The following is a 13,138-nucleotide window of genomic DNA, read 5'->3' as shown; positions in this document are numbered from 1 at the left end:
CTACCAATCCAACCTTATTTTCTACTACTTTGGGCCTTATTAAACTTGTCATATCTTTCTTACCAGATAAACATTGTTTATTCCACCTCCATACAATTTTGTTCTTACTGTTTCTCTCACTACTTCTTTCCATTCTTTACATCTGAATACTACTCTAGACATTATTTACTTCATGTTTCTTTCATTAAACTCTTCGGGTCTGAGAGGCCGAGGCAGGTGGATCACCTGAGCTCAGGAGTTCGAGATCAGCCTGAGCAAGAGAGAGACCCCATCTCTACCAAAAATAGAAAAATTAGGGTGGCACCTGTGGCTCAAGGAGTAGGGTGCTGCCCCCATATACTGGAAGTGGCGGGTTCAAACCAGGCCCCGGCCAAAAACTGTTAAAAAAAAAAAAAAAAGAAAGAAAGAAAGAAAGAAAAATTAGCAGGGCATTGTGACAGGCACCTGTAATCTTAGCTACTTCAGAGGCTGAGGCAAAAAAATTGCCTGAACCCAGGAGTTTGAGGTTGCTGTGAGCTATGATGCCTGGAGCATCTAAGTGAGACTGTCCCAATAAATAAATAAATAAACTGTTTGCATCATTCTCAAACTTCTCCCAGTTTTCACATATGTGATTATCATGTTTATTCAGTCATTTTAATGTTTATACATATTCTGACCTGAATTATTACAATAATTTCACATAGGTATATCTTTTTTTTTTTTTTTTTTTGGCCGGGGCTGGGTTTGAACCCACCACCTCTGGCATATGGGACCGACGCCCTACTCCTTGAGCCACAGGTGCTGCCCAGGTATATCTTCTTCTAAATCAGTAGTTCTGAACCTGTGGGTCATGACCCCTTTGGGGGTCAAACAACCCGTTCACTGGGGTTGCCTAAGACCACCCCGTATATCAGATATTTATATTACAATTAATAACAGTATCAAAATTAGAGTTATGAAGTAGCAACGAAAATAATTTTATGGTTTGGGGGTCACCACAACATGAGGAACTGTATTAAAGGGTCGCGACATTAGGAAGGTTGAGAACCACTGTTCTAAATAATTTGTGAGCTCCTTGTAAGTCTCACATATATAACACAATGCTAATCAGAATATATACTGAACAAATTCTTGTTAATTTCCATTAAATTTGAATATCAAATCATTCTGTAGTTCCACTGAAGAGGAAGTATTAACAGTTGCTTTCTTTATAGGTTTCCTGTTTTAAATTCAATGGATGTGCAACTCCTTTGCAATGTTTAGGATTACCATGTTATGGCATGTTTTTACAGGTACATTTTTTTAAGAAATGACTTTTGAATGGTTAACAAGTGGGACATCTATCTTTTTATAGATTAGTAGAAGTTATGATAATTTTAAAGAGCAAAAAATATAACTGGGCATTGTGGTGGGTGCCTATAGTCTTAGCTACTCAGGAGGCTGAGGCAAGAGGATTGAATCAGCCCAAGAGTTTGAAGTTGCTGTAAGCTATAATGCCACGGCACTCTACCAAGGGCAACAAGGTGAAGATTCTGTCTCAAAAAATAATAAATAAATAAAGCAAAATAAAATTATAAAGATTTAAAAATATATTAATCTAATAGTGTGCCATCAGATTATTGTCTTGAGTTTCTTAGTGGTAAAATACTTTGACATTTATTTACTCTATACTAATGTTTTCAAAGTTTCCAACCAGTTGTGAAGACTAGAAATATTATGGGGAGATGTATGTGTGTGGACATATATGCAGTGAGTTTAAAATCTTGATCTAGTTAAGATGTGATTTTAGAAATCAATTGTATGCCTATAATCCCAGCTACTTGGGAGGCTGAGGCAAGAGGATCGCCTAAGCCCAGAAGCTGGAGGTTGCTGTGAGCTGTGTGACGCCACAGCACTCTACTGAGGGCAATAAAGTGAGACTCTGTCTCTAAAAAAAAAAAAAGAAAGAAATCAATTGTATGGCTTGGCACCCGTAGCTCAGTAGTTAGAGCGCCAGCTACATACACCGGGGCTGGCGGATTTGAACCCAGCCCTGGCCTGCTAAACAACAATGACAACTACAACAAAAAAATAGCTGGGCATTGTGATGGGCGCCTGCAGTCTCAGCTACTCAGGAGACTGAGGCAAGAGAATCACTTAAGCCTAAGAGTTTGAGGTTGCTGTGAACTGTGACGCCACAGCACTCTACCAAGGGTGACATAAGTGAGACTCTGTCTCAAAAAAAAAAAAGAAAGAAATCAATTGTATAATTTCAAGAACATGTTTTACTAATCTTTTATTGTAAATGAAGATAATAAATAAAAATCGACATTTATTGAACCCTTACTATGCCAGACACTGTTCTAAGCAGTTGATGTGTATTAATTAATTTGAAACTTACAACCTTATGAGGTAAGAACTGCAACTGGGAGCACTGGCTTTGTGTCTCACACCCTTATTTAAGAGGTATAGGCCCTCCTACTAGCCTTCTTCAAAGATAGTTTTGTTTTGTTTTGTTTTTTAAGACAGAGTCTCACTATGTCGTCCTTGGTAGAGTGCTGTGGCATCACAGCTCACAGCAACCTCAAACTCTTGAGCTTAAGCAATTCTCTTGCCTCAGTCTCCCAAATAACTGGGACTACAGGTACCAGCCATAACATCTGGCAATTTTTGTTGTTGTTGCAGTTGTCATTGTTGTTTAGCTGGCCCAGGCTGGGTTTGAACCCACCAACTTGGGTGTATGTGGCCAGTGCACTAACCACTGTGCTACAGGCGCCAAGCCAAAGATAGGTTTTTGCTTCAATTTTTTGTTTTTTGGGTTTCTTTCTTTCTTTGGGGCAGGTAATAAGTACACATGTATTCATGTACAAATCCAAGAGTACAAAATATATAAAGTGAAAATTAAGTCTTCCTCCTTGTCCACTGAGTTTCTTTCTGTTACCAGTTTCTTTTTTGTTTGTTTGTTTGTTTGTCTGTTTGTTTTAGAGACAGTCTCACTCTGTCGCCCTCTATAGAGTGCTGTGGTGTCGCAGCTCACAGCAACCTCCAACTCCTGGGCTTAGGCAATTCTCTCGCCTCAGCTTCCTGAGTAGCTGGAACCACAGGTGCCTGCCACAACCCTCAGCTATTTTTTGTTACAGTTTGGTTGGGGTCAGGTTGAACCTGCCACCCTCGATGTATGGGGCCGGCGCCCTACTCACTGAGCCAAGGCACCACCCTGTTACCAGTTTCATATATGTCCTCCAGAGGGAATAAGATTAATTTTTAAACTCCTGAAATCCAGTTAACTATTTTAAGAAGAATTTATATGATTAGTAAATCTTTCAAAATATAATTATAGTTACAAACCATTGAATCTTCTTTTCATGTATCTTTGTACATTCTAGTATGTTCAAAGATATAAATTTTTCTAAATAAGTTTTTTGGATGTGTACATTCCAAAGTCATAAATGTTCAGAATCATCACATTAAAATGAGATCATTATTTATAAGCAGCATCATAAATGACAACTGTAAAGGTCAAAGGAATTCTACTATAGCTTTAAACTAAGCCACAGTATGCAGTTGTGAGTTAGATATCCAAAGCTGTGTTCTAAGACGTTGCCCTTATACTTTGTTATTTTCCTCATATTGTCAAAGTTTAGGATTTAGTACCATTTAAAAGGTGTCTAAAAAGATACTTCTTTCCAACTAAAAAGAAATTTAGATTGTGGAGCCTTTCTAAGTTTTGTTTATGTAAATTACTTATTAATTTGATAGTTCCATAGTGGATAGAAATTGCATGTTACCTAGATCATATGCTAAAAAGTTATGTTCATAAGGCAGTAGTGAGTTACATTTTGATTCGATGGTCTGAACATCCACAATGTTTCCTTTATTTTATTTTCCTCAGACCTTAACAGCAGGTTGGGATGAACTTGAGTGTCACCGTGTTTATAACTTCTTATGTGAGCTGACTAACCTCTCCCGTAAGATGCAGACTGTTGTCTGCAGCAAACCAGGTAAAGACCTACAATTTGTAGGTAATATTATACAGAGATGAAAATAAGGGGGAGAAAAGCAAAGTTAAAAGTTATATTTAAAAATATATTGTTGTCCAGGTGCAGTGGCTCACTCCTGTAATCCTAGCACTCTGGGAGGCCAAGGAGGGTGGATTGCTTGAGCTCACGAGTTCCAGATCAGCCTGAGCAAGAGAGTTCAAGATCAGCCTGAGCAAGAGTGAGATCCCATCTCTAAAAAGCTAGCCACGAGTTGTGATGGGCACCTGTAGTCCCAGCTACTTTGGGAGGCTGAGGAAAGAGGATTTCTTAAGCCCAAGAGTTTGAGGTTGTTATGAACTGTGACATTACACACTATAGCACTCTACCAAGGGTGACGAAGTGAGACTCTGTCTAAAAGAAGAAAAGAAAAAAAAAAATATATATATATATTAGTAGCAGGCATGTATAGTAAAAGAACAAAGAAATATGGAATGATAAGCACTGAATGGGATAGTGAAGCAAAAAGCAGTGAGCAAATGGAGAAAGAATTACTCAAAGGGCTTCAACTATATTGATAATATTTTATTCTTTTTTTTTTTTTTTTTTTTTGTAGAGACAGAGTCTCACTGTACCGCCCTCGGGTAGAGTGCCTGTGGTGTCACACGGCTCACAGCAACCTCTAACTCTTGGGCCTACGTGATTCTCTTGCCTCAGCCTCCCGAGCAGCTGGGACTACAGGCGCCCGCCACAACGCCCGGCTATTCTTTTGTTGCAGTTTGGCCGGGGCTGGGTTTAAACCTGCCACCCTTGGCATATGGGGCCGGCGCCCTACTCACTGAGCCACAGGCACCGCCCAATAATATTTTATTCTTTAAACTGGGTGGTAGATGTGAAAGGGTTTATTATAATATTCTTAAAATCTTTCTATATACTTGAAATATTATAGATTCTCACATCCAGCAGTTTCTTTCTGAGAAAACTCCCACAATGTTCACTAGGACACATATATAAAAATGAACATTGCAGGTTTGGCGCCTGTAGGTCAGTGGGTAGGGCACTGGCTACATACACTGAGGCTGGTGGGTTCAAGTCCGGCCCGGGCCAGCTAAACAATAATTACAACTGAAACAACAACAAAAAAATAGCCGGGCGTTGTGTTGGGCACCTGTAGTCCCAGCTACTTGGGAGACTGAGGCAAGAGGATCACTTAAGCCTAAGAATTTGAGGTTGCTTTGAGCTGTGACGCCACAGAGCTCTACTGAGGGCAACATAGTGAGACTCTGTCTCAAAAAAAAAAAAAAAAGAAAGAAAATTGCAGCATTACAGTGGCAACATAGTGAGACTCTGTCTCAAAAAAAAAAAAGAAAGAAAATTGAAGCATTACAGTGGCAACATAGTGAGACTCTGTCTCAAAAAATAAAAATAAAAAAGAACATTGCGGGCGGTGCCTGTGGCTCAGTAAGTAGGGTGCTGGCCCCATATGCCGAGGGTGGTGGGTTCAAACCCAGCCCCGGCCAAACTGCAACAAAAAATAGCTGGGTGTTGTGGCGGGCGCCTGTAGTCCCAGCTACTTGGGAGGCTGAGACAAGAGAATCGTGTAAGCCCAAGAGCTGGAGGTTGCCGTGAGCCAAGTGACGTCACGGCACTCTACTGAGGGCAGTAAAGTGAGACTCTGTCTCTACAAAAAAAAAAAAAAAAAAGAACATTGCAACATATTTGTAACCATGAAAAACTGCAACCAATCTAAATGCCTATTGTTAGGAGAATAGATAAATGAATTTTGGTATATTCATACAATTAAAACCATCAGTGGTTAAAATGAATGAACTAGAGCTACATATATTAATATGGCAAATCTTAAAACATAATTTGAGAAAAAACGTTATCAAAAGATACTTTCAGTATGATAACATTTGTATTCATATTAAAAACATGTAAAACAGTTACATTTATTCATTATGGTTATATTACATGTGTAAAAAAGTATAAGAACATAGTTGGATGTTGTGGTTAATTTTGTGTAGTAAATTTGGCTATGCCATAGTACCCAGATATATGGTTGAACATTACTCTAGGTGTTTCTGCGAAAGTATTCTTTTAGATGAACTTAACATTTCAACCAGTAGACTTTGAGTGAAGCAGATTACCCTCCATAATATGCATGGGCCTTGTCCAATCAGTTGAAAAACACTGACCTTAAGGAAGAAAGAATTCTGCCAGCAACCTGCCTTTGGACTTGAAGTACAACTCTTCCCAGTCTCCAACTTGCCTATCCACCCTGCAGATTTTAGACTTAACCAAGCCTCTACAACTGTGTGAGCCAATTCCTTAAGATAAATCTCTCTCTCTCTCTTTCTGTCTCTACACACACACACACACACACACACACACACACACAGGGTGCCAAAAAAATGTATACACATTTTAAGCAAGAAAAAAAGTGTATTAAAATTATAATACTCATCATATTTGATTTTTGAATTTTCAGAATGTGCTGAAATGTGACTTGTATTTATCTTTCATTGTCAGTACATATTGATTTTTACAATTTTTTTTTTCTTTTTTTGAGACAGAGTCTCACTATGTCGCCCTCAGTAGAGTGCTGTGGCGCCACAGTTCATAGCAACCTCAAACTCCTGGGCCCAAGTGATTCTCCTGCCTCAGCCTCCCACGCAGCCGGGACTACAGGTGCCCATCACAACCCCCAGCTATTTTTTTTTGTTGTTATTGTTATTGCAGTTGTCATTGTTGTTCAGCTGGCCCAGGCCAGGTTTGAACCCACCAGCCTTGGTGCATGTGGCCAGTGCCATAGTCACTGTGCTATGGGCACTGAGCCTAAGTTTTACAATTTTAACACAGTTTTTCCTTCTCAAAATGTGTATACATTTTTTGGTGCCCTTTGTATTACACACACACACATATACACACACACTGTTCATCCCGTTGGTTCTGTTTCTCTACAGAGTCCTAACACAGGATGGATAAAACCCAAGTTCAGTATAGTGATACCTTTGAGGAAGAAGGAGAAAGGGATTAGATGTGATCTACAGGAAGTTTTAACTGTATCTATGTAATGTTTTATTTATTTATTTTTTTTTATTTTTATTTTTTTGGTAGAGACAGAGTCTCACTTTATGGCCCTTGGTAGAGTGCCGTGGCCTCACACAGCTCACAGCAACCTCCAACTCCTGGGCTTAAGCGATTCTCTTGCCTCAGCCTCCGGAGTAGCTGGGACTACAGGCGCCCGCCACAACGCCCGGCTATTTTTTTGCTTGCAGTTTGACCGGGGCTGGGTTTGAACCCGCCACCCTCGATATATGGGGCTGGCGCCTTACCGACTGAGCTACAGGCACCGCCCTTTTATTTATTTATTGTTTCACTCTGTCACCCTGGGTAGAGTGTTGCGGCTTCATAGCTCACAACAACCTCATATTGGGCTTGAGCAATCCTCTTGCCTTAGCCTCCTGAGCAGCTGGGACTACAAGTGTACACTGCTATACCCAGCTAGTTCTTCTATTTTTTTTTTTTTTTTTGTAGAGACAGAGTCTCACTTTATGGCCCTCGGTAGAGTGCCGTGGCCTCACCCAGCTCACAGCAACCTCCAACTCCTGGGCCCAAGCGATTCTCTTGCCTCAGCCTCCCGAGTAGCTGGGACTACAGGTGCCTGCCACAATGCCCGGCTATTTTTTTTTTTTTTTTTGGTTGCAGTTTTGGCCAGGGCCGGGTTTGAACCCGCCACCCTCGGTATATGGGGCCGGCGCCCTACTGACTGAGCCACAGGCGCCGCCCTAGTTTTTCTATTTTTATTAGAGACAGGATCTCACTCTTGCTCAGGCTGATTTCGAACTCCTGAGTTCAGGGGATCCACGCATCTCAACCTCCCAGAGTGTTAGAATTACAGGTGTAATTCTACCGTGCCCAGTCTGTTTTATTTATTTTTAAAAATCTGAAGCAAATATAGCAAAAAATAAAGCTTTGGCAAGGGTAGGTGATAGGTACACAGTATTTGTTATAGTATCTTTGTTTTTCTGTCAGCTTGAAGTATTTTATTATAAAACAAATTATAGATCAAAAAGATAGATTTAGAATCCCCATGAAATAACAAAATTAATTTATTATGTCTCTCCCTTGATCAAAAATTTCTGTTGCCTCCCTGATGTCTTGAAAATAAAGTCCAAATTATTTATGGCAGCCTCCATATTCTGGCCCCACATTATCTTTTCAAACTTACTGCCCACTACTTTCTGTATCAGTTTGATATAGATATATTACTCTAGTCACTGTGTCTTAGACACACCTTAAACATTTCTGAGTATCTTTTATTTATTCTATCTAATTTCCTGAAATGCCCTCGCACCTTCTTATCCTTTCTTTTTGAGACAGAGTCTCACTTTGTTGCTTTTGGTAGAGTGCGGTGGCATCATAGCTTACAGCAACCTCAAACTCTGGCGTTCAAAATGATCCTCTTGTCTCAGCCTCCCTGGTAGCTGGGATTACAGGTGCCTGGCTATTTTTTAGAGATGGCTAGTCAGGCTGGTCTCAAACTTGTGTTGAGCTCAGGCAGTGCAATCTACCCACCTCAGCCTCTCAGAGTGCTAGGATTACAGGCATGAGCCACCACACCCAGCCTTTCTCATCCTTTAAGACCCAATTTCCCTGACCTCCTCTCTTAAGCCTTTCCTGATCTCCCACCTGCAGTTATCTCTCTCCTCTAAACTTCCATGCTACTTGGCTTGACACACCAGGGAGTACTTACATATGGACTTAGATCATTAGTAAACTTTTCATTTACACTTGTTTTAGTTACAAGTAAGTAAAATGTAAATGGTATAAAAAGTATTAATAAAATGTAAAATGGTGTAGTTGCTATGGAAAACAGTTTGGCTGTTCCTCAAAAAACCAAACAAAATCGGGCGGCGCCTGTGGCTCAGTGAGTAGGGCGCCGGCCCCATATGCCGAGGGTGGCGGGTTCAAACCCAGCCCCGGCCAAACTGCAACCAAAAAATAGCTGGGCGTTGTGGCGGGCGCCTGTAGTCCCAGCTACTCGGGAGGCTGAGGCAAGAGAATCGCTTAAGCCCAGGAGTTGGGGGTTGCTGTGAGCCGTGTGACGCCACGGCACTCTACCAAGGGCGGTACAGTGAGACTCTGTCTCTACAAAAAAAAAAAAAAAAAAAAAAACAAACAAAATCACCCAACAGTTCCACTCCTAGGTATGTACCTAATGGAACTGAGAGCAGGGACTTAGATATTTTTATGCTAATGTTCATTCCAGCATCATTCATAATAGCCAAAAGGAATAAACAACATGTATCCATCAACAGATGAATGAATAAACCAAATGTGGTGTATGGTACATACAGCAAGGATGATAAAAGCCAGGAGCAAAAGGACAAATACTGTATGATTCTATGTCTCTGAGGCAAATTCATGGAGACAGAAAATTATAGATTAGAGGTTGCCAGGAGTTAGGGAAAGGGGTAAGTGGGGAGTTATTGCTTAATGGTTACAGAGTTTATGTTGGGATGATGAAAATGTTTTGGAAATACGCAGTAGTGATGATTCACAACATTGAGAATGTAATTGATGCCACTGAATTGTACACTTAAAAATGATTAAAATTGGCGGCGCCTGTGGCTCAGTCAGTAAGGCGCCGGCCCCATATACCGAGGGTGGCGGGTTCAAACCCGGCCCTGGCCAAACTGCAACCAAAAAATAGCCGGGCGTTGTGGCGGGCGCCTGTAGTCCCAGCTACTTGGGAGGCTGAGGCAAGAGAATCGCTTAGGCCCAGGAGTTGGAGGTTGCTGTGAGCTGTGTGAGGTCATGGCACTCTACCGAGGGCCATAAAGTGAGACTCTGTCTCTACCAAAAAAAAAAAAAAAAAAAGATTAAAATGGCACATTTTATGTTATCTATATTTATCACGAGATAAAAATAATGTAATATATCAAAAACTATTGAATTTTTATTTATTTATTTTATTTTATTTTTTAAGAATCTCACTTTAACACCCTTGGTAGAGTACCATGGCATCATAGCTCACAGCAAACTCAAACTCTTGGGTTCAAGTGATTGATCCTCTTGTCTCAGCCTCCTGGGTAACTGGGACTATAGGCACCTACCACAAAGCTCAGCTAGTTTTAGAGAAAGAGTCTTGCTCTTGCTCAGGCTGATCTCAAACTCCTGACCTCAAGCAATCCACCCGCCTTGGCCTCCCAGAGTACTAGGATTACAGGCATAAGCTACCATGCCCAGCCCTGAATTATACGCTTTAAATGGGTGAATTTTATGGTGTGTAAATTTTTTTCAATAAAGCTGTTAAAACACAAACAAACAAACACAGTGAGATACCATTTTACATCTAGTAGGATGACTAGAATCAAAAAGTTAGATAACAAGTATTGGTGAGAATGTGAAGATACACGAACACTCATGTGTTTGAGAATATAAAATGGTGCAGTTACTTTGGAAAACAGTCTGGCAGTTCCTCAAATGTTTAAGTATAGAGTTATCATATGACCCAGCAATTCTGCTCTTTGGTGTATCCCCAAGAGAAATGAAAACATGATGTCCTCACAGAAACTTGTACGTAAATGTTAAAGCGGCAATATTCATAATAGTCAGAAGGTGGAAAAAACTCAAATGTCTATCAGTGAGTGAAATGGATAACCAAAACGTTGTACATCCATACAATGGAATATTAGTTGGCCATGAAAAGAAATGAAATGCTGATATATGCTACGAGATGAACAAACTTTGAAAACACAATGTTAAGTGAAATAAGCCAGTCACAAAAGACCACATAGTATATATATGATGTAGTTCATATGAAAATCCAGAATAAGGAAATCTATGGAGACAGAAAGTAGAGTATTGGTTGCTTAGGGCTGGGGATAGTAAAGGACAGAGAGATAGGGGGGTGATAGCTAAAAGAAAAGGATTCCTTTTGAAGTGATGAAAATCTAAAATCAACCATAGCACGGTAGTGCCTATGGCTCAGTGAGTAGGGCACCAGCCCCATACATCGAGGGTGGCAGGTTTAAACCCAGCCCCAGCCAAACTGCAACAACAACAACAAAAATAGCCGGGTGTTATGGCGGGCACCTGTAATCCCAGCTACTCAGGAGGCTGAGGCAAGAGAGTCACCTAAGCCCAAGAGCTGGAGGTTGCTGTGAGCTGTGATGCCATGGCACTCTACCGAGGGCAACAAAGTGAGACTCTGTCTCAAAAAAAAATAAAATTAGGGTGGCACCTGTAGCTCAGTGGGTTAAGGTGCTGGCCCCATATACCAAGGGTGGTGGGTTCAAACCCAGCCCCAGCCAACCTGCAACAAAAAATAGCCAGGCGTTATGGTGGGCACCTGTGGTCCCAGCTACTCGGGAGGCTGAGGCAAGAGAATTGCCTAAGCCCAAGGATTTGTAGGTTGCTGTGAGCTGTGACACCACGGCACTCTACCAAGGGTTAATAAATGAGACTCTGTCTCAAAAAAAAAAAAAATTGACCATAGCAATGGCTGCATATGTCTGTGAATATACTAAAAACCATTCAATTGTACACTTTAAATGGGTAAAGTATAGTATATGGTATATGAATTACATTTCAATAAAGCCGTTTTTAAAAGTAGTCTCTTCATAATCTAAAGTTTTGTTTTTGTTTTTGTTTTTGTTTTGTTTTAGTTTTGTTTTAGAGACATAGTCTCACTTTGTTGCCCTCGGTAGAGTGCTGTGGCATCACAGCTTACAGCAACCTCCAGCTCTTGGGCTTAGGCGATTCTCTTGCCTCAGCCTCCCAAGTAGCTGGGATTACAGGTGCCCGCCACAACACCTGACTATTTTGTTGTTGTTGCAGTTTGGCTGGGGCCGGGTTTGAATCTGCCACCCTCCTTATATGGGGCCGCACCCTACTCACTGAGCCCCAGGTGCTGCCCATAATCTAAATTTTTTATAGAGGCAAATGAAATAATGTTTTTAGTACAAAGTATATTAATGATGTCTATCTCTGACCCTTTCTATGAATTTATTTCTTTTTAAATAAAAAATCATTTAAGATTCTGGTAAACTTTCTGGATTCTGGTAAGCATGTCTTTTGATCAACCCATTATTCAAAGTATTTATAGATCAGGATGGTAAGGATAAATCAATAGTCAAATTTTGGAATTAGGGCATTTTAAGAACAGTTAATCTCTTGGTTACTTCTTTTTTTTTTTTTCCGGCCAGGGCTGGGTTTGAACCCGCCATCTCCAGCATATGGGGCCAGCACCCTACTCTTTTAGCCACAGGCGCCACCCCTTGGTTACTTCTTCTTAAGAAACCTGATTTGTGGGCCGCACTTGTGGCTCAGTTGGTAAGGCGCCGGCCCCATATACCGAGGGTGGGGGGTTCAAACCCGGCCCCCATATACCGAGGGTGTCAGGTTCAAACCCCGCCCCGGCCAAACTGCAACCAAAAACTAGCCGGGCGTTGTGGCCGGCGCCTGTAGTCCCAGCTAATCGGGAGGCTGAGGCAAAAGAATTGCTTAAGCCCAGGAGTTGGAGGTTGCTGTGAGCTGTGTGAGGCCACGGCACTCTACCGAGGGCCATAAAGTGAGACTCTGTCTCTACAAAAAAAAAAAAAGAAAGAAACCTGATTTATAATAACTTTTTAATTACAGTGGTAAATAAGTTGTTCTGATTATTATCCAATATGCATATTGGCCTTCCTAGGAAGAACGGTTTACAATTCTTTTGTCCTCATAGGAAGTGCCCGGAAACTGGAGTTAAGGATCAGATTATTCTGTAGGAGTGTCCTGCTTGATCACTGGACACATCGAAGTGATTCAGCTTTTTGGTTGACACGAATATTAAAACCATGGCCCATGGTGAATCAAGCAAGATTACTGTATATCATCTTTGGTCCAATCTCTTCTCAAGATGGTGAGCACTCATTTTTCAAAGATGTACATTACATAACTGGTTAATTACTTTTACTTTAGGAAACAAATTTTTTTGTATCTGCTCAGTTTTCATCATTTCTAATGATTAACTGTTTCAAGATTTCATAGATGTATACTACATTAATTTGTGTATCACCTAAACTAACCTAAGAAAGAAATTGTTCTGCTTAAGGCCATTACCAAATGTATTCCTATCATCCTTGGTTTACCTAAAATAACTGCTTTTCATTTTTGAACATTATCTTAACTCAAGGTTATGTTTGCTATTA

The 13,138-nt window shown here is 40.7% G+C and overlaps 1 protein-coding gene across 1 annotated transcript in view; it reads left to right on the top strand.

The window, feature by feature from the left end:
- The window catches only part of FBXO47 (F-box protein 47), a 35,411-nt gene that overhangs the window by 12,596 nt on the left and 9,677 nt on the right, over positions 1-13,138 (top strand). The window contains exons 5-7 of the mRNA XM_053569438.1: positions 1,197-1,274; positions 3,854-3,962; positions 12,673-12,849. Of these exons, the coding sequence (XP_053425413.1) occupies positions 1,197-1,274; positions 3,854-3,962; positions 12,673-12,849 (364 nt within the window). The remainder of the gene's footprint in view (positions 1-1,196; positions 1,275-3,853; positions 3,963-12,672; positions 12,850-13,138) is intronic.

The sequence above is a fragment of the Nycticebus coucang genome, chromosome 18 (assembly GCF_027406575.1).
Source record: "Nycticebus coucang isolate mNycCou1 chromosome 18, mNycCou1.pri, whole genome shotgun sequence".
Classification (NCBI taxonomy): domain Eukaryota; kingdom Metazoa; phylum Chordata; class Mammalia; order Primates; family Lorisidae; genus Nycticebus; species Nycticebus coucang.
This window is presented reverse-complemented; position numbering and strand designations above follow the sequence as displayed.